This window comes from Sorex araneus, chromosome X, assembly GCF_027595985.1.
Source record: "Sorex araneus isolate mSorAra2 chromosome X, mSorAra2.pri, whole genome shotgun sequence".
Taxonomy (NCBI): Eukaryota; Metazoa; Chordata; class Mammalia; order Eulipotyphla; family Soricidae; genus Sorex; species Sorex araneus.
In genome coordinates, this window is record NC_073313.1 from 316,350,692 (window position 1) to 316,371,826 (window position 21,135).

Here is a 21,135-nt window from a genome sequence, read left to right on the forward strand (position 1 = left end):
TTTTTATTTAAAATAATAATAATAATAATAACAGCAACAATAACAACAACGAAAAGCTAAAGCAAGCCAAGTATCCGGACCCAGAGTGTGGAGATTGGGGTAGTCTAGGGTATTTATTCTCTCTGGTCTGGGAAACTGGGGGTTCAGTTCAGCATATTTGTGATATCTGTGATCGGCAGATAATCAAAAGGGCCATCGTGTGCTCTGCCACAGTCTTTCTGCTCTGAGTGGGGCTGGAGGGCAGGGAAGGGTGTGGAGTGCAGGGTTGCAGGCATAGCGAAACGTTTTCTCCTAAAATGTCCCTTAAGGATTTAAACTCCCAGAGCTGCAGCTTTTGTGGAGGTGACATGTATATAACCTTCCTTCTCCCTGGCTCCTTGCCCCATACCCCCACCGCAGAAGTGGCTGCCTGGAGAATAGGTGGGCAAAGTGAACATCTAAACGTCTAAATCTGACTATGTGCAAATGGGGCCCCAGCTTCTTAGGGCCTGATGAGACGTGGGAGAGTTTGAACACCAAAGGGAGCAGTTTCTGGTGTCTTCACACAGTGGACCTTGAGACATTGGTCTTTCGAAATTTGTAAGTTCACTTGAGTCCAAACCTGTGTATATGGTGGGACAGGGTGGGGGGAGGGAGGGTGACTTCACATCATGGGGCTAGCCAGAACCAAGTGACTTCTGGAAGCATCTATGGACTCCACCGAGCCCAATCCCAACACTTACAGATTGGAACACCCCAGCAGGAATGAGGGAGGGAGTTGCACACACTAGAACATGCTTTCCCAGACAGCCATCTCTGTGCGTGTTGCACACTGGCCCCCCGCTGGCCCAGACTGGCGTGCTGAAAATGAACCAGTTGTGCCCATGACGTGGACACTAAGTCCCAGGGCGTGCCTTCCTAGGGCCAAGATTCGTGATTGGGCGATGGCTAGTGGTGAGATGGGATGGGACAGAGAAAAAGCAACAAAAGGTGTTCCCAGAGTCTCTTCAATTGATTGCCCTAATAGGAGGCTTACTTGCTTTTGTAGCTGTTTGGGAAGCATCTGAATGAGAAGGATGAGAGCCTGTTTCTTGGGCTTTGTGCAAAAAGACGGTGCCTCCCTTCCTTCTTGCTCTCAAAGAAGCTGGCAGGCAAGGGCAGGTGGGTACTCCAATGAGTAATTTAGTTTAGGGGTGGAGTGCCCTTGTATTGTGTGTGGCGGGGGAGAAACTGCCCATCCAGGAAGGGCAACCTGCAGAAGAGATTTAGGAAGCCCCCACAGACTGGCAAGGGAAGAAAGAGAGAGAACCCAGAACCCAGCATTGCTAGAAACTTCCTACTCCAGGGGAGCTGTGTAATGTGAGTAGAGACTACTAGGAGGTATAATTTGACTTCTAGTGGAATTAGAAGTTGAATTATGAACTTCAGCTTCAATTATGAATTCTCTCCCCCACCTCAGCGCCTGCTCGCAGCCCATCCAGAGCTTTCCGAGAAGCCTTGGATGGCTCAGTTGCCATATCTGAATGGCTGGAAACTGACTCTCTGGGTGCCTGAAGGGGTAGAGAAAAAACAGTCCAGGTCTTGAAAGCTCTGCTGGGATTGTCCTTCCCAGACCATAGGTGTGGACAGGAACTTGAATCAGAGGACCCCAAGGAGCTCTGAAATCAAGCCCTTGGGGTTTATCCTGTCTAAAACTGTGGTTTGTTATCAACCCCCAAAAGGCTTCCAGTCAGAAAATGGGTAAAGGGGGAAAGGGAGCATGTTTGCAAAGGAGCGATTGGAAAGATGCCCAACATCATGGATTCAGCAGGAAGAAGAAGCCTAAAGCACAGTGAGCTGCCATTCCCCATGCTCTTAGGATGATCCAAAGACCTGAGGAAGGATGAGTACCAAAAACGGAACCCCGGACAACACTGGTGACTTCCCTGCTGGTTCCTCCGATGGTTATTATAACTAGTGTTGCTGTGAATCCACATGTCCCTGTACCTTGTCAGTTCACTACATGCAGTTCTTCTCGCTATCAGCCGAAGCATGGTATTGCTGGGTTGGATGTCATTCTGTGTCTCTTGTGGGGCAGGTACCACCAAACAAACCTGCGGTCTGGCTCTTGCAGAACTGGTGCAGCTGCTATAGAGAACAGTTCAATGGTTTATGACCAAATTTTTATTTGTAACCCAAAACAATGAAAGCAGGAATCTGAATAGTTAAACAGACATGTAGGTTCAGGTAGCTCTTGTCACTGCATGCAACAGGTGGGTACCACCCAAATGTCCACCAGCAGGGGATGAGAAAGCGGGAGGGTGAAGGCAGAGGATTGAATCTGATTCAGCCCTGTAAGAGCACCAAGCACATATGCACACTGAGAGGTTGGTAAAATAGAAGAAACCAGGCACAAACTGGTCATTTATGGGGCCGGAGAGACAATACAATGGATAGGCCACAGTAGATGCAGCCAATCTGGGTTTCATCCTCAGCACCCAAATAGATCCCCAAACCCTTCCAGGAGTGATCCCTGAGCAGAGCCTTGAGCAATAAGCAATAAGCCTTGAGGAATAAGGCTTGAGCACTGCCAGATGTGCCCCCCCAAAACAAAAACAACAAAAATGGTTATTGGCTTTCGATTCTGTTTGTTAAAAAATGTGTGGGCTGGCTAAGTCCCTATTCTTCTGCAACCTACTTTTCATGTAACATGGTTTATCCATTCCTCTATTGTGGGCATTTGACTTTCCAGTATGTGTCTTTTAGTATCGCAGATGGCATGGCCAAGGAGAGTCTTATATTTGCTCTTTTAGCTCATGGATCTTTCTTTCTTGTTCTCCTGCTGAGGTCAAACTCAGAGCCTCGAGCATGCAAAGTGTGTACTCTAAACCTTTGTGCTAGCTGCCCTGACCCTTGCTTTGTGTTCTTGGATAAAGAAGTTTCCCCAGTTGTGTAAGCTTCAGGATAATTCTGACCCTCTGCTTCTCTGGTCAACAGCCTATGAAAGTCTCCACTGTTCTTCATCCCATTGTTCCCTGCCACACTTGGTAGCATCAGACTTGGTAATTTTATGCTAATTCTGCCACACGCTTGATCCCTTTTTAAATCTGTAGCCCAGTGCGTGGCCAGTTACTCACAGTTCATATTTCCATGCTTGACCTCCCCATAGTGTGGGAGGTGCAGATGTCAAACTTTTGGCCTCCTGGCCCAATAGGGTGGGGCTCCGTCTCCACCCAAGACTGGGAGACGGCTGGCCGGGGATCAGGGAAGGGCAGGCACTCAGGGTGGGGCTCTGCACCCTCTCCCTAGCCCAGCACCCCACTTCACAGCTCCTGACCTCTGAGAGCCACAGGACCTTCACCCAGTCGGGTGCTCAGAGCCCTCCACCATGCCCCTGGCCACAGGGGACACAATTGATGCAGGGAGTGGGGTGCCTGGTGCAAACCCCCAAGAGAGGCCCAAATGGAATGGAAGGGTCAGGGCTTCCGAACTGTTCTTTTGGTCCTGCCAATGGGACCACTCCTCCCTTGACGCTGTGGTCGCCCGTTAATCTTGAGCCTGTGGTCACACAATAGGATGTTAACACAGGCTGGGTTTGGCCTCAGATCTGGACAAGGCTTCAAGAGAAAAATCTCTCTTAACTAAGTGCCAGGAGCACCCCCGCCTCAGCCGCCCCTCGTGTTCCAGAACTTGTGAAGGAAATGCCTGTATGCAGGTTGTAAAATCATTAACCCAAGCCCTCCCTTCCTGCCAGGGAGCAGGGGTACCCCCTCAAAGCACTACCAGGATTGGGGAGGGAAGGTGTCTGTGAAAAGCATCCCCTGGGAACCTAGAACCCCTCTCGGCCTGTGCACCTCACAACTCAGTTCTTGGTGAGAGACAAAACTTCTAGTTGCACTTTGGGGTGCAGGGGAGTTACCTGCAATGCCTTTGTGGCATCAGTTCTCATCATGAACAGAACATAGCCGTTACTAACGTAAGGACATTTCTATAGGGCCCGAGAGTTAGCACAGCAGCTCTTTAGATGCTGGCCTTGCACACAGCTGGCCCAAGTTCCATCCCCAGCACCACATATGGTCCTCAGAGCCCTACCAGGAGTGACCCCTGAGCATTGAGCCAGGAGTAAGCCCTGTGACCCAAATACCAAAAAGATCGAGAGTTTCAAGTCCCAGATGTTCACCTGTGTAGGGAATAGCTGCCTGAGCACCAGGATGGGGTGAAGCAGTGCACTCTGGGGGAACCCTGCTCTGAGGACACCACGCGAAGGCAGTTCCCTACGAGAACAGGGCGGCGGAATCCCAGAAATGGAATCTTTCCAAGCTGGGAGGAACCGGGGTGACTCCAGGGCAGGGATTCCTGCGGTGGCCACAGAGCCTGCCCCAGCTCCTGCACCCCAGACACCCGTGATGAGCTTCTGTCTACAGCAGAAGGACCCCAACTGGGGCCCAGAGCCTCCCCTCAACACCCCGCCCCCACCAACTTACAGGTTCTGAGTCACGGTGCAAGTAGGGGAGCAATCTGAATTTGATAAGCTTAGGGAGGTTGGCAGTGACCTATGCCTGGACTTTGTGATGTGGACTGTTGGGGTCTGCATGCGGGAGTGGGCTGCTAGCAGATGGAGGCAGGAAGAGCCCCCTACAGCTGTGGGCTCAGCTGGGAAGGGACCCCTTCAAGGGGCTGGCATCCATGGAGAGAAGTGAGAGGCTGGGAAGGGAGGTGGGGAGGAGAACCAGGACCTGCAGGCACAGGGCTGCCCTGCCCTTGACTGTGCTGGTCTTTGGCTTGTGGGGGGGGGCCTTAGACACACCCCAGGTATTCTCCGGAGAGAGGACATTCAGTTGAGCCAGGGCATGAGAGGAGGGCCACAGTTGCCTTGCAGACCTGCTTTGCAGGGACTTGGGGGTGAGCTGGGAAGAGGAAAAACCTAATGCCGCCCCACTCCTTCTCTCCCTCCTGGCCAGGGCCCAGCCCAAACAAGGTGGTTTCATGAGATGCCCTGGGCCTCCCGCCTGAACGCACAAGCGTGCCTCAGTTTCTCTGTCAGTAAAATGGGGCTGGAATAACAAGAGTCACTGTGATTGTGTGTGCGAGGTGCACAGAGCTCTTGGGGCCGAGCTCAGAGTTTCTGCTCCATCGCTTTGAAGAACAGTGACCAGGTTCTGCTGGGCAACCATACTTCAGGGGGCAAGGCTGAACCCCCTTCTGCTCGAGATGCTTTTCTGTGCCTTCTTGGAGGCTGTGTGAGGGAGGAGTGCTTGGGGTTCGGGAGCGGTAGAGCCGTGAAGAGCACACTGGCTCCCGGGGCCGCCCAGCACTGCACCTCCTCCGAGTGGAGCAGCCCCGGCAGGCCCGGTGGGCACCCAGGAGCCGGGGCAGCTGTGAGGGTGGGGACTCCTGTCTCTGCACTGCCGCCAGCCTGGTGCCGGGGTGGGTGGAGGCGGCCTTGTGAATTCCCAAAACAGGAGGAGGAGACTGAGTGGCCCTGCGTGGTGGGCCAGGGAGGAAACCCAGCAGAAACGATTTGTCATAGTATCCAGGTCCTGTTCAAGCATTGTTCAGGGCAAGGACAGCCGCTGGTCCCAAAACCTGACCCGTCGGATGTGTGCCCCGCCTGCCTGGGGTCAGCCAGGCCCTGTGGTGGGGAGAAGAACGCCCAGCTGGAAGCACTGTCTCCCGAAGCAGCCCCCCAAAACCTGGCTGCTCTCGGTCTCAGCTGCTCTTGTTGTGTAAGTGGCATCATGGGGTTCAGTCCTGTCTCCTGTCTCAGGTTCAGTGTCCCTAACCCCTCTGCCCAGACGACCCCTCAGGACCCCTCTCCTGGCACTCAGCACTTACACTGCAGGGCCTCACACGGGGCCTCTTCTCTACAGAACATGTGCACAGAGCAGGCCCCCTGAAACGTGGTTAGCAGCATACAGGGCACAGTAGTAGCACTCACTCCTCACCGGGCTAGTGATTCTGAGCCACTGGACAAGTACTTGACTCCTAAGGCAGACAGAAGGGGAAGCTGGACATTACCAGTTCCCAAGAGTGCATACATACACACACATACACACACACACACACACACACACACACACTCACACACACACTCACAAACACTCACACCCACTCACATACATGCATACAACTCACACACACTTTCACACACACACACACACACACACACACACGCACACACACCACCCTGAGAGACATGGGGCAGTGTCTAGGCGACACCTTCCCTTCTGCGTCCACACCTGTCTTGTTTGCTCACCTTGTTGCCAACCACTCGGTGACTCCTGGGAAGACCTTTTGTTTTCCTTGCGGCCGTCACTCCTCGAATTTTCACCAGCCTCCCCTGTTTTTTCATGGACCCGCCTTGCTTCTGTTTATCCTGCCAGGGGAAGCCAGTCGGCATAGGCGTGGTGGGCAGGAATTTCCCTGCACCAAGGTCTTTGCGGTGAGAGAGGCCGGCTTTGAGGGCCGAGAGGCGAGTCTGTTCTCTCAGAAACCGGCTCTGCATCGCGAAGGACTGACAGACAGAGGCATCAGGCTTCCCTTTTTCGAGCAGGTGGCCGGGGCCCTGACCGATGGGGAGTGTTCTGCAGAAGAGATTTCTCTAGGGCTGCGAGAGAGAACATAGTCCTTATGTCAGGGCCAACCATGGTCTCGGTGTACCCCTAAATCTCTCTCTCCCTCCACACAGACTCTTGCCCATTGAGTCCCCATTCTTGCCTTCAGATGAGACAAGCCACCTGGTTCAAGCTTCCTTTGGGTGAGGTGATGACATGATGGGTACCCCAGGAAGGAGAAGCTAGCAAGGCAGAATCACCCACTAGTTAGGTAAACTGAGTCAGGTGACTGGAACACCACACCGACATTCGCCCTGAAAAGAAGCTCAATGACCAGAGTCCCCATCAACTGCCTTTTGAGTTGGTGGAGGGGAGGACGGTTCAGCCCCAGAGTGTCTCCTAAGAGCCATGACCATGGGCTGATTGCCATGACCCCTGGTGAGGTCCCAATGAGGCCCCTGTGCAGATAGCAAGCATGTCCATGGCCCAGGCTGGACTCTTACTGGACCCAGTGCTTTCTGGAGGACCTGCCCTGTCTTTGATACACTTGGAACAACTTCCGGGGCCTGGGGTCAGGACTGGATGAGAGAACATGGAAGAAGAGAAGGATTCCACTTTCCCCTGTGTCCCTGACATTCTCTTTCACCACAGACACCAGAACTGTGTGCTGAATGTAGTCACAGGCACTGTTGGGGACACATGCAGGCACCCCCGGCCACCTAATGGGGGTGAGGGCTCACAGCTGGGCAGATGAGTCCAGAACCTTGGGGGCTTCAGCCTTTGGGGGTAGGTCTTGGTCATTCCCCTCTGACCTCTTCAATCTCCACTACCTGGTGCTTATGTCCTCTTAGTGCACTTAACCCTGGTGTGACCTTTTGCTGTAGGCCACATAAGTACTCACACACATAGACACACAAAAGTGTACACATACAGACACATGTAAGTACACAGACACACACAAAACAGACACACATAAGTAAGTACACACAGACACATCTAAGTACACACACGTAAGTATACACACACTGACACACATAAGTACATACACACAGGCACACATAAGTACAGGTATACATAATTGTATACACAGTCACACACACACACACACTTGTGCTCTCTGCTCTGTCTGCCTCACAGTGATTCACGTTGTTGGCCCACCAGCCCCTAGAGCTGGAAGTCCTGAGCATCTCCCCCCAGCACTGTTTCTCGCAGGCCAGTCTCCCACCCACGATGCCCTCCTGGGATTGCGGGGCCCCCTGACTGCTGCCAGAGTGAGTCTAGAAGTTTTCAGCAGGAGGAGTTGCAGTTCCTGATGGCTCCTGAGAGCCCCAAAGGGCTCAGGGCCTGTGGCAGTTGAGACGAGGACCGTCTGGTGTGGCCATCATTTCTTTCCTTCCTCGGGAGATGATTTTTGCCCACATGACCAAAATGACAGACTCCTCATTTGGTACTGGGGACACCACTCACATGGCTGGTTTCCCTGACTCTGCAAGTGTTGAGCATGACTGCAGGACACACGCGCAACTCAGGAGCAGGTCATGCTGCCAGGTGTGCGCAGAAACGATCTCTTTGATTCACACCTCGATGTTCTTGAGAGAGTGTTTGCAGAGAGACTGGCCTGAGGAAAACAGCACTCAGAGACCCGTCCAGAGAACTTGAGCAATTCCTTGGCTCTGACCTCAGCGTGCCAGTCCCCGGGAAGGCAACACTGCGCAGTTGTAGATCAGAATACTTTCCATCTGGTGTGAGCAGTAGAAACAGCACACACATTTCAAGAATGTGCCGGAAGATTCCTTCCTCCCCCTTGTCACCGAGGCCATTGTCTGGAGAAGGCTTGCTTGTGTGTTCATGTTCTTGCTGTTTCCTTCTCTGGAGGCACATTTTTTTTTGTCAACTTTCGATTTCTGGGAGATCATAGTTGTTTATTTGGTTTTTTTTTTAATCCCCCTTTGGATGCTTTGAAGTTATTTTTAAATTCAGGGTCCCATCCAGGCTTGACGTGGGTAGTTGTGGGGTGAGATCCGAGTCTGCTAGGATTCACATGTGCTCACACAAGGCTTTGCCTCGCCCTGTGAGACTGTCACACAGAGAGCTGTGTCCATGGAGAGCTGTGGACACTCCACACACGTAAATTCAACCCACCCCATGGCAGGGGCAGGTTCTGTTCCCTTCGCTGCCCCCCAGAGAGCACACAGAGTGGCCGAGTGCTGCGCCCAGACAGAGCAGGCCCCGGGTAGAAAGTGGCACAGCTGGAGTCCACACTTGGAACCTCTGGCTCTCAAGCCGACACCCTCAACCACGCTCACCTCTCTCTTGTGGAAAAATAGAAGAAAAAACTTTCTCTGAGTTTCCTGAGAACTTCCTCCACCCCCCCAGCAAAACTCTCTCCTGGAGATATTTCTTTTCTAAAGGATCTTTAAAGATCCATAAGGATCTATAAGGATCTTCAGATGAAAAGATCCTAATAGCTCTCCCCCAGTGTAGTCCTTTAAGTCCTTGGTCTTTTGGAGCCTCGTCTGCACGTAATCCAGCCTCTTAGAGAAAATCCACTTTGCTCGGATTCCAAAGTGCTCTGAGGTATAAAGAAGGTACTGTCTGGCCCCAGAGCAGTCAGGTGGGAGCCACAGGTTGCAAGCTTGACCCACTTAACTGGATGCCCACTGATGAGCTTATCTCGCGTTGAAGGCAAGATGAGGTCGGAGCGTGAGGGGAGCAGAGGACAGAGACCAGGCGGCAGCTAGTGCCGGGCAGCCAAGATAGTGTGCTGGACACAGGACCCTGTTCTCCTTCTGCTGGACCCCAGGTGCTAGAGCATCACCCACCCTGTTTGGAGGACAGGTCCAGGGCCCTTTGTGAAGAGCCCGGCGTGTCTGTGTTCCCTTGCCTTAGAACTCCGCCTCTCTCCTGCCAAGGCAGGCTGCCCACCCCCTCCCGGCCCACCCCACTTCCAGCCTGGACTTAGGAGCACAGAGAGAGGATTTCACCAGGAAGCTTGTGACCCACTTAGTTTCAAGGCCTCTGAGACCCACCTGACAGCTGCCCCCGCCTCTGCTTTGGTGGCTCCTGACAGCCTGGTGACTAGGGGCTGAGTCAGATGAATGGGAAGTCGGGTATCAGGCCGTAACCGGGTGGTTGATGTTTCAGAATAATTGTCCGGGCACTGGGAGCCCTTCGAGTTGCCTGACAAAGGGAAATGCTTGAACCCTCACCTCTCATTTTGCTCTGGGCAAATATTTGGCCACTGGGGTCCTGAGGTGAACACAGAGTGACTCGCTCCTGCTGGGTTGCCTTATCGCCCCAAGGGTGGTGTTCTGTTTGCTCTCTGTAGCTGGTGGAGTGAAGGCACACAGCTTCCGGCCCCTGATTCACACAGGATCCCTGGGTTCCAGTAAGTGGGGCCATGGATGCCTGCAAGCTCTAGCAGCCATGGTGCCAACTTGAGCCTCAACCACACCCCAGTCCACTCACCACTTCCCCATCCTCATTTCTTGCCATTCATTGTCCCTCCCACCTCCTATCCTGCTCGCCGGACGTCTAACACCCTCACTGGTGTTTCTGCACCTTGTGAGCTTACGATGTAGCATTTTCTGTCCTGGAAAACCCCTCTCAACCCTTCCTATGGTCCAGTGCTCTCTGCACAGCTCATCCTGGCGGCCTTGCAGCGAGCTGCTCCTTGCTCTGTCTCCTGGCTGGCATCTTCCTCCCGGTGCTTGGGTGGTGCTGGGCCCAGTTCCAGAAACTTGCCATTCCGACTCATGGTCCAGCCCAATTCTACCATCCTGGGACCTCGGGAGACAGACGCGAGTTGTGGAGGTGCCAAAGCCCAAGAGGCTGATGAGCGCAGAGCCCTGGTCTGTAGGGCAGTGGAGTGACCCCGGGTACATGCCACGTGGTGCAAGTGCTATGTGCTCTCACATGAACCCGGAGGAGAAATGGGGGCTGTGTGTGTGGGTGGAGGGGTACACGTTTCCTCTTTCCTTATTTCTTTTATTTATTTATTTTTATTCTGGGGGCCACACCTGGTGGCACTTGGGGCTCACTCCTGGCTCTGCTTGGGGACCACTTCTGGTGGGGCTCAGGGGACCATACACGGTGCTGGGGGTGGGCTAGGCCCCTGCTGTACTATGGCTCCAGCCCCACGTCTTCTGAGTAAAAAGCCACAGAGCAGAGCAAGCATGGGGCTGGCCAGGAAGCTTCCCTCTGACCGGCTGCTGGGAGCGCATGCTCAGGACGCTTGGGCCTCTCTGTGACGGCTGCACCTCCTTGTCTGCCTTTGATTCCTCCCCAAGGCACCGAGGGAAGACTTGAGGTGAAAGTAAAAGAAAATAACTCTGAGAGGGGCCGGGGCATAGCATAGTGGTTAGAGGCAAGGCTAGCATGTGACTGACCAGGCTTCGATTCCTAGCACCACACAGTCCCCTGGGCATCCCCCAGATAGCCCTGGAGGCCCCAGCACAGCCAGGGTGGCCTAAGTAATCCTGGGCACCCCAGGGACCACTAAGCACCACATCCTCTCACCCTTGTTCTGAACCACCAACCCGCCTGGCTGAGATCACTGGAGTGGCCCTGGGCCTCCTGAGCTCTGCTGGCGGCCATTCCTGAAGAGCAGATTAAAAATGAAAGCCAGAGAAAAGCACCAGAGTTAAGGCATTTGTCTTAAACAAGACCTGGATTTAATGGTCCCCTGAACCCTACTAGGAGTGATCTCTGAACACAGAGCCAGTAGTAAGCCCTGAGCACTGTTGGGTGTGGCTCAATAAACATATACTTCCTCCCCACAAAAAAATCCTCTAAAGAATAGGATTCAATGGGGCCATAGCATAGCAGATATGACATTTGCCTTGCATGCGGCCAAACTGGGTTCGAATCCCAGCATCCCATATGGTCCTCTGAGCACCGCCAGGAGTAATTCCTGAGTGCAGAGCCAGGAGTAACCCTGTGCATTGCCAGGTATGACCCCAAAAGCAAAAACAAATAAGTAAATAAATAATCCCCAAGATTCCTTTAAAAAAAAAAAAGAATAGGATTCAAGGGCCACTTCTTAGAATTCGCCATTTCCAGTTACCACCCGTGCATTAATTTACCTACACTGTATTTGGTCGTTAGTTCTTTTCCCCAATAATGACATCACTCGGATGAAGAGTAACAACCCTGCGATTATCCTCTCCACCCCAACCCGCCCACCTGCGCAGCTTGAGTTCCAGACATGCTCTGGACCCTCATCTCGGTACCGAGCCCTCTCCTTGCCTCAGTTGGAAGAACGAGAGCGGGTGCCTGCACAGAGGAAATGACCGTGGCTTTTGTGTTCTCCCCTGTGGCATTCATGTTTCTCAAGGCCAGACATACCAGCCTTGCCTAAGCCCCAGCAGCCCGCAGGGACCCACCTGGGGCTTCGTAGCACATGTCCCCTGCACCTGATCCTGCTGTATCTCGGGACTAGGTTCACACCACTCATTTCCCAGCACTTCCAACAGGAGACCTTGAAGGCCAGCGTGTTCTCTCCTGCGCCCTGAGGGGGTACCCCACGGCCAGCATCACCCCTATCCAGGGAGACTGACCCCACTACATTCCCTGGCAGGGCACCTCCATTTGGTCACAATCCATGGCTTCCTGATAGGTGCTGAGCATGGCAGAGAAGTGTGGGGCTCTGTGAGCTTGCAGGAGTGTGGCAGAGGGTGCTTGGGAGAGTGGGGGTCTCAGGCTTGGGTTTCCCTCTTCTCCAGGCCCCATTCTTGTCTGGGAGGTCCCAATTCTGCTCAGCTCTCAGCACATTCCCCTCCCTTTGTCCTGCCCAATTAGAAAACGCCAAGGGATCTGTTTGATCTCCAAGGCCACCTCGGGGAATGCGGGTGCATTCCACTAGGTGTCTAAAACTCTGGTCATGCATGGGCTTTCACTCACCATCCGCTCCCACTGTGGTCGGTGTAAAGTGCTCTGGCAGGACCCTCGGGCGAGCTCCAAGGTCTCCCTGGCCTAAGTTTCTGGTCAGAGTTGCCTGCTTCTGAGTCATTCGGCCAAGTGGCAGCTCCTGATTCTGGTGTGCACTGAGTCTTCTGGCCAACCCTGAATCTCTGCTCATCATCGTCAGCCACAAGGTTCAACAGCAGTGCAAGAAGATGGGTCACACCACAGGGGTCACGGGATGGTGAGGGCGGATCATGCTTCATCCCCAGATGCCCACAGGGAGCTGCCAGCACCACAGCTCCCGGGGACATTTAGTGGCAAAGCCCTTCTTGGGACTTTGTCCAGCGCCTCCGGGCACACGTGTCATCTCGGTGGGACACAGCAGATGAGGCTGGACTAACTTCCTGTGACTACGAGGGACAAAGCCCCAGCTTTTCCCCTGGGGTTGGGGTCATGCCCCCTGGCTTGAGGACCCCACTGGCTGTCTTCATGCTTCTCTAAAAACACAGAGTATACGGACCCTGAAAATAGGGTTTGAGGTGTCTGTTGCATAGTGCATATATGTGTATAACCTGGTTTTGTATAGTCTGAGCCCCCCCCACAGGACACCAGAGACTGGCCCCTCGGTTCCAGCCCAATCCCAGTAGCCAGAGCACTTCCTGGGCTTGGAGCCTCAGGAGCTCATTGTTTGCCTTTCGTTTTCGTTACCACTAATGCCATAGCCTGCCTGACTTCTTTGACTAAGTCCACAGAATCTGCTGGTCACTCCCATTCCATCAGAGATAGGATATTTGTATGTCAGAAATATAAAGCATCTCACAGTATAGGAAAGAGGTGATGAATGGAGGTGATGGCTGAAATGAGTCCTTTCTTGGGAGGATGAAGGAGACATCGTCTAATGTGCCTCCGTGGCCCCATCTGACAAATGGGTCACAAGCATCTCTCATTCATAGGGTGGTTGTAAGGAACAATTGTGTCCACGCTTATAAGGTGCTTAGGACAGTACCTGGCACAAAATCACAGGCCAACAATCAGAGGATTGGCCAGACTGAGACTGGAGATGCAGGCGGGAGCTGGCAGGGGGGAGAGAGGCTGGCATCACTGAAACGCCCACAGCGGCTCTCTCCACACCCTCATCTGGGACTTCTCGGCCTCCCGCCCTCTGCAGGTGTTCGGGGGCCTGGTGTGGATCCTGATCGCCTCAGCCCTGGTGGCCATCCCGCTGGTGCAGGGCTGGGTGATGTTCGTGTCTGTCTTCTGCTTCGTGGCCACCACAGCATTGATGGTTCTGTACATAATGGGCGCCCATGGCGGAGAGGCATCCTGGACCACCCTGGTGAGTTCCAACCCAGGGGTTGGGAGGTGGTAGTGAGCCTCCCCCCATACGGCCCACACCTGCCGGGTACCTGTGGGTGGCCCCGTGTCCAAGGGCTGGTCTCCGTCTCACAGGGGCCCCAACCTAGCCTTGGCTGCCCAGCATGAGGACCCTCCCCACCTGCTTGCTTTGTTTTGTTTCTTGAGGTCCACCCCGCTGTGCTCAGGGCTTCCTCTGGCTCTGTGCTCAGGGGTCAGTCCTGGTAGGCTTGGCAGACCATATGGGGTGTCAGGGATTGGACCCGGGTCAGCTATGTGCAAGCCCTACCTGCTCTGCGATTGTTCAATGCTGCCCCCTCCCCGCCATCCCGCACTCCCCACACACACACACACGCAGTGGAACAGCATCTCAGGGCGAGCTGGGGGCCAACCGTGGTCTCCATCCTGCCTCCATCTGCTTTGAGGTCCATGCAGAAGGTCCTGTCTACTCAGGGGAACTGGCCGGCCATCGTAGGGGGTTGGACACTCTTAAAAGATCCCCCCACTGAAGAGCAAAGTAGCAACCACATCAGAGTCCATTTCAGCACTTCTCAATATTAAGTAGATCAGGATCCCCCCTCCCTCCTCTCAAAGACAAACCAGTCAGCAGGTCTGCGCCCTGTGGGACTGGCCTGGGCCACTCACCTACACTGGCCACTGGTCACAGGGCCCCTTCTGAGCCATGTCCCTTGAGAAGACCCACCGTGGCTCAGGCCAGCACTGACTCTCCTCAGGGAATTCCAAGCTGTAAGCCTGCCCCTGCCCCCATGATAAAGTGGGTCCTTTTCTCCATCAGAGTCTTTACTCTGGACCCCAAGCCACCAAGGTGGCGCAGTTGCATTCAACAGGCTCTGACGGAAGAGGGGCTGAGGGCATGAGAGGAAGTGGCAGCATGAAGGGAGAGACCTAGGTCAGGCAGGCACTGTGGACACGCCCTTGTGGCTCCTGTCTGCCACCCCCAGCTCTTTGACTGATGTCCCTTTCTCACCCTGCAGGACGCAGCCTACCACTGCACGGCCGCCCTGTTTTACCTCAGTGCCTCCGTCCTTGAAGCCTTGGCCACCATCTTAATGTATGAAGGCTACACCTATAAGCAGTACCATGAGAACATCTCTGCTGTGGTGAGTGTCTCTCCGTGTCACACACCTCTGCCACCACAGAGGCTCTGGGGGCCATCCCAATGTTCACTCCCCTCCACCATTGTTTTCAGGGGCCACTCCCGATCACCCCTCTTTCCACTGTCGGTAAGCTCTGTTGGAACCAGGAACCAGGTTCTGGAACTAGGGAAGGGAAGCACAGAGACCCCGAGGGAAACTGAAGCCCCCAGTGTCTCGTCACCCTGCTGTGGAGCTGGGGCTGGGAGAGGCCCTTCAGGGCCGAGTTTGGCCAGGCCCTCAGCTCCAGGAGTTTGCCACCATATCAGCCTTCCTGTCCACGACTCCAAACCAGCAACTCCGAGAACCTATGTGCAGAGGACACGGGGCTCGTCTCTCCTCAGATCCCTGTGTGAGGAGCTTGACTGGCCTATCTCGGAAATGCACTCGTGGTTCCTGACCGTTTCCTCAGGATTAGAGAGATAGTCAGTAACTTCCTTCACCCTGTGGTGAGCAAGGTGGAAAACGGGCTTGAACCTCATTTACTTCATCAGCACAACCAATGAAGGTTCTGACTGTGTGTGGATGAGAGACACTCTCCAGGCCAGTCCCTGACAGCTGAAAGGCTCTGAGCAGTTCCCAGGGGCAGGGTTTGTGGTCACCCCCTGGAAGCTCTTTTTAAAGGAATGGATCTAAATGAAAGAAAGTAAGAAAGTCTCATTTCCTAAAACTTTTTTTTTTTGAGTGGGACATGTGACTTTGGTCACCAGGATACTCACCCACCACATCAACTGTCTCCAGGGATTTTCAGATAACCAAGCCAGTAGTTTAACACAAGCGCTACAGGCACTTTGTCGCTCAGGCCCTTTGATGCTGGGGATTACCTGGGCCACCTCAGCAGTGGTTGGGGGCCTCCAGGGCTGAATCCCGGCATGCATGCGGGATCTATATTCACGGGGATTGAAATGAGGTCAGCTGCTTGCACAACCTGTGCCTTAAACCCCGTAGAATCTCTCTAGCCTCTCAAATGTGTTTTTGTATGTGTGTGGGGTGGGGTGGGTTGGAGGGACTGGGCATGGAAGAGTGTCGGCCACACCCAGTGGTGCTCAGGACTTACTCCTGGCTCTGCACTCAGGAGTAAGTCCCCTGGCGGTGCCCAGGGGACCCTCTGTGGTGCTATCTCTCTGGTTGTCCCATTCCGTTTTGAGGTTCGCATGAGTGGGAAGCGTGCCTCCTCTCGTCTGGCTTTTCCCTGCTTTTTGTCCGAGAGACTCAGCCCCACTGTCGGTGCCGATGCAGAGTCTAGGTGCCTCTTTGCAGTGGCGCCCTGGTGCTCAAGCCCACATCTGCCTCTCCGGTCCACAATTAAGTGTGCCCCACATTTTTTTTTCTTGGCCAAATGTGAGCAGCTTGAGCATGCCCAGGCAAAGTCAAGGATGCCAGATTCAGAATCGAATATTCTCCGCAGCACTGAGCACAGGGCTGAAACCACTGAGGTGAACTAGAAGCTGCCGCCAAGTAAAGTCACGCCTTTCTGTTCCGTATGTCGATTGGATCAGTAGGGGCAGAGTCCCTGATTCCTCAGGGTAGAACCCCGTCCCGTAAACAGTGCCAACAGGTCTTTCAAGTGGCCTGGGGTTGCTGGTGCCTGCTGGCCCGCGCACTTGGTCTGCCTCCCACCCTCCTCTCTGAGTCCTCATCGGGTGGGTCGTGCCTCAAGAACTGAACTTTCCACTGTCCCTTGCAGGCAGCCTAGCCTCATCACCAAAGGGAGTGGTCTGGGGTTGGTGGGAGTTGACGGGGAGTTGACTGTGGTGAGCAGTGTCCTAAGGAGAGGGGTTTTTGAAATCCTTCCTTGTTCCTGAGTCTCAGTGTCCCAAATGTGCCATTTCTCAGCCTCACTTGGTAAATCCGTCTCTGTCCCTGGTCCAGCGGGAACATCTGGGGTGCTTCTGCAGAGAGGTCAGATTGGGTCTGGAATTCCCCAGCTGAGGGGCAGAGATGTTTGGGGCCCTGTCCACTCATGGATGACCGCCGCTGGCAGGCTGGGATGCAAAAGACTTCCCAGATGAGTTCCCGGATGAGTTCCCATGAATTTGTTATTAAGTAACTTTCTCCTCGCCTCTGGCCAGTGAGGGGGGGTGGGTTATCGCAGGTGTGGGTGGCGGAGTGCTGGGAGCTGGTGTTTACCAGCATTTTCCAAAGTCACAGGAGCATAGCTGCCCCACAGTCATGCCTGGGTGGGAAACGCTTGACCACACACCCAAGGTCACAACAGCAGGTGCAGATGTTTGAGCAGGAGAAAGCGGGCAGAGAAGCCTTGAGGGAGGAGGGACACCCAGGGAGGGACGACAGGAATGCACGGTGCCCAGCGACAGCCACCTCAGTCAGGGGCTCGGGCAGCCACGGAGGGGCCAGTGCTGCCTTCTCCCTACCCCCACAGGGCCAATAGGGCTGACACGCCCTTCCCAGAGGCTTTTTCTGCAAGAGTTCCTCAGCACCCCTCCCTTCCTGTCCCCATCCCTCATTTTCTGGGAGCCCAGGTCGCCAGACCCCTGCATGTGACAGAAGAGGGGGAGAATAAGATGCTGGCGGGCTGTGCGGGCAGCATCGAGGCCCCCAGAGCCAGCCAGCATGTAAACGAGTGGCCGCCTGCTTTAAGCGGAGTCCACCGGGACCGCGGCTGGTGGGTGCACGCGTGACGGGGGAACAGTTGAGACTGGTCTGCACGTACCATTTGAGGGTCTTCTCAGGGCCCTGTCTCTCTGCAGGCTGCCAACATGCAGCTGAGGGGTGGCAGCGCTGACTGACCCGGGGTCAGGAGACAGCTGGGTCCCCAGCACTGCTGGCAGGAGAGGGGTGGGTGTGCAGAGTCAGGAAGGAAGTGGGTGCGCTCTCCTTCCTGCTGAGCTCACTGAGACACGCGTTCACGGTCCTTCCTCCTGGTTCCAGGTCTTCTCCTATGTGGCCACACTGCTTTACGTGGTGCACGCGGTGTTCTCTCTGATCAGATGGAAGTCTTCCTAAGGCATCCGCAGAACCATCCTGAGAGCCCGCGGCGTTGGCTGGCTGCCTCCCAGCACAACCTTTGAGAACACAGGGGTGCTCCCCGAGGCGGTGAAGAGAAAGACACACAAAACCAACAATCCAAAAACCGACAGCAACAGCAGTTCCTTGGCTCTCCCCTCCTCCTCACCCACTTCCTTGATGTGGGGGTTTCACCTCGGCTCCGAAGATCTCTTCTCAGGGTCCTTTCCTGTGTGTGAAGGTGGCTGGGGTGAGAGGAGGACTGTGACTGAAGACATCTCCAAAGAGAGACCCCCTGCTACTCCCAGCCCAGACCCTGAGAACCTTCCTTTGGGATATCCCCAGGGCTCTTCTGAAACACATCCCCCCTTGTGGGTGTGTCCCAGCCTTCATGGACATGCTCCATCTCACAGGCAGAGCAACTCGCCCAACAAATCTTTGCAAGTATCCGTGGTGGGACATGACCCACGTTTGAAATACTTTATAAAGCACCTTTATGTTCAACAGTTTTGTGGGGTGTTTATTCTTGGGGGTGTTTATTCTTGTTTACTCATGCCCAATCTCAAGAATGCCATCATTTCCGTTTTTTCTTTCTGAGGAATTGCCTGGCCTGAACGGGCTCTCTAGGGGCCACCATGTCGGGGCTGATCCATGTGCAGTTGTGCATGTTGCCCCATTCCTCATCCCGCCACCCAGTGTGAGCTCTCATTATTGAACCACTCAGGGCATCTGCCCTGGGAACCGCACCCTCTCTGAAGACTCATCAAGGGCCAGCCTGGGGCTTTCTTTTTTTCCCTGTAAGAAAAGAAAGTTTCTGGGCACCATTAGAAAATGCTTTAGTAGGGGCTGGAGCCATAGCACAGTGGGTAGGGCGTGCACATAGCCAACCCGGGTTCAGTTCTCAGCATCCCGTATGGTCCCCTGAGCACCGCCAGGAGTGATTCCTGAGTGCATGAGCCAGGAGTAACCCCTGTGCATCACCAGGTGTGACCCAAAAAGAAAAAAAAAAAGAAAGAAACTTTGATATGATCTTTCTCTACTTTCTCTTTTTTGGTTGCAAACTGACCTAATAAAATCCAATTTGGGGAGCTTTTCAAAGCTTGCTTTTTTTCCCCTTTTAATTTTAGGGCCACCCACCCCTGTGCTTGGATTGCAGACCAAAGTCCTGTTTGGGGGGTAGCTCCCCAGACCCCTCTCAAGGCTTTGAAGATGATCTCTGATGTGACCTTGTCCTTCCCCTCTCCCGGGACATTCCGAATGCCGGCCGACTCACAGGGCATCAGGACCAGCACTCCCTGACGGCCAGGGTTAATGGGAGACGTCAGATAGTGCCCTCCCTGGTATTGCTTTTCCTTCCCGCCCTTCCCGCCTGTGCCCCTTACCTACCTCTGCTTGTCAGCTTTCGGGCTAGTACATCTCATAGCTCAGCCTGTGTCTATGTCCAGACAGTGTTTGCAGGTCCAAGTGCTGGTGGAAGGGCACATCTTCCTGTGGCAGCAACGCTGCTCAGGAAAAGTCACCACACCTAGAACGGGGGCACTTCCGAAGCCTGCTGGGCAGTAACGAGTGGGCTCAGACTGTCCAGAGTGGCTTCTCCTGCGCCCTGCTGGCTGCTGACCGCACCGCTCCTGCCTCTGGCTCCCAGACAGGAGGCAGCTTCTGCTGGGGCATCCCTTAGGGCCACTCCAAAGGCAGGTGGGACATGCCCTTAGCTGCTGCCTACCTGACTTGTGCCAAAAGTCAGGGAGCATCAACGCCTAGACTTGACTACCCAAAAGGCACGACTTGGTGCCTGTGTGCCACCATCTTGCTGCCAGTTTTTGAAGCTTGTGCCATGGGAGCTGACCACTGCCATAATTCTGTAGGGGACAAACAGATTTACTTGGCTTGTAAACGCGGAAGCTGGATCCACGTGACACTTCTGGCACTCACTTGCTGCCCTCGGGTGAGGTCCGGCCAGCCTCTCCGGAAGTGATGGTGAGAGCTTGTAGAGGCCAGCAGTGGAGCATGGGGACAGCCCCGAGCACCAGCAGGGTCTGCCCCAGAGCTGGGAGCCCGGAGCTGCAGAGCCATGGCAATGCCAGTTCGGGCAGCCCCTGGGTCCCTGCTGGGTCCCTCGGAGCAGCCCTCACAGGGCCAAAGGCCCATCCTGCACAGCTGCTGCTTCTCAGGAGGCTGAAACACTATCTCAGCTCAGTCTCTCCATGGGCGGAGAGAGGATGGAGGAGCTGCTGCTAGGATGCGACCAGGAGTCTAAGCACATAGTAAAGGTCTCACACCCCAAACCACTGCTCCCCACCCAGTTGCCTGCCCACCTCCCTCCTGTGAGGCATCAGATGGGAGCTCCGGGCTCATGAGTACAAAGCACCCCCTCCCCCATTGCTGCTGTGAGTGGACACCTACCAGCATCTGCGCCCAGCCAGCTCAGGAGGGGCCGAGACCCCGGGGTCAGTGAACATGAGCTGCACGAGTGACGCGAGCCTGGTGCGGGGTCCTAGGGCAGTCGAGACAGCCAGCCATGAGACCTCTGCTTGGGGCAGTGTAGCAGGCTGGCATTGGACAGCGTTTGGGGTGTCTGACGGAGGACGGGACAGCGAGTCTGCTCCTCCCTTCTCTCCTCGCCTGCTCTTGCAGCTTCCACCTCAAACCCTGACCACATGTAAGCCCAGGAGGGCCAGCAGACCCTGGAGGCAGCTGTGACCACTGGGACATCTTGTGGCTGCAGTGTCCACGTTACCTGTGCCTTGGGGGCCCCGGGGGGCACCTCCTGGCAGGCTTTCCTGTGTAGGGCAGGGGTGTAGACGGCGCTGTGTCTGTCTGACTTGCCCCAAATGGCCGAGTCCCATGGGAAACTGAGCTTTCCCCATGTTTCAGAACTGAAAATTTTTTTTTTCTGAAATGTGATTGGAAGTGGAAGGTATCATGTTGAGTGAAGTAAACCAGAAGAAGAAAGACAAACACAGGTTGATCTCACGTATCTATGGAAAATAGAAATTTATTTCTAGAGGAGGGAATGTATTGTAGTAAAAGGGGGGTGCCTAGGTCACCTCTGACCCCAGTGTTTTGTTTGGAGAGGGGATGGACAGAGAAGGAAAGAAATCAAAGGAGGGAAAAGAAAAAGAGAAGTAATGGGTATACAGGCATTAGGGCTTCAGTTATGCCAGTGACCTGAGTGAGGGGTATAGACATAGACCCAAAACACAGATTCAACAGAACTGAAAACATGAAATCTAAGCGTCAGCCAC

The 21,135-nt window shown here is 54.4% G+C and overlaps 1 protein-coding gene across 1 annotated transcript in view; it reads left to right on the forward strand.

The window, feature by feature from the left end:
- MAL (mal, T cell differentiation protein) overlaps positions 1 to 18,978 on the forward strand; it is a 19,594-nt gene extending 616 nt beyond the window's left edge. Inside the window, exons 2-4 of the mRNA XM_004609241.2 lie at positions 13,585 to 13,752; positions 14,765 to 14,890; positions 17,816 to 18,978. Coding sequence (XP_004609298.1) covers positions 13,585 to 13,752; positions 14,765 to 14,890; positions 17,816 to 17,890 — 369 coding nt within the window. The 3' untranslated portion in view covers positions 17,891 to 18,978. The remainder of the gene's footprint in view (positions 1 to 13,584; positions 13,753 to 14,764; positions 14,891 to 17,815) is intronic.
- Positions 18,979 to 21,135: the final 2,157 nt, after the last annotated feature.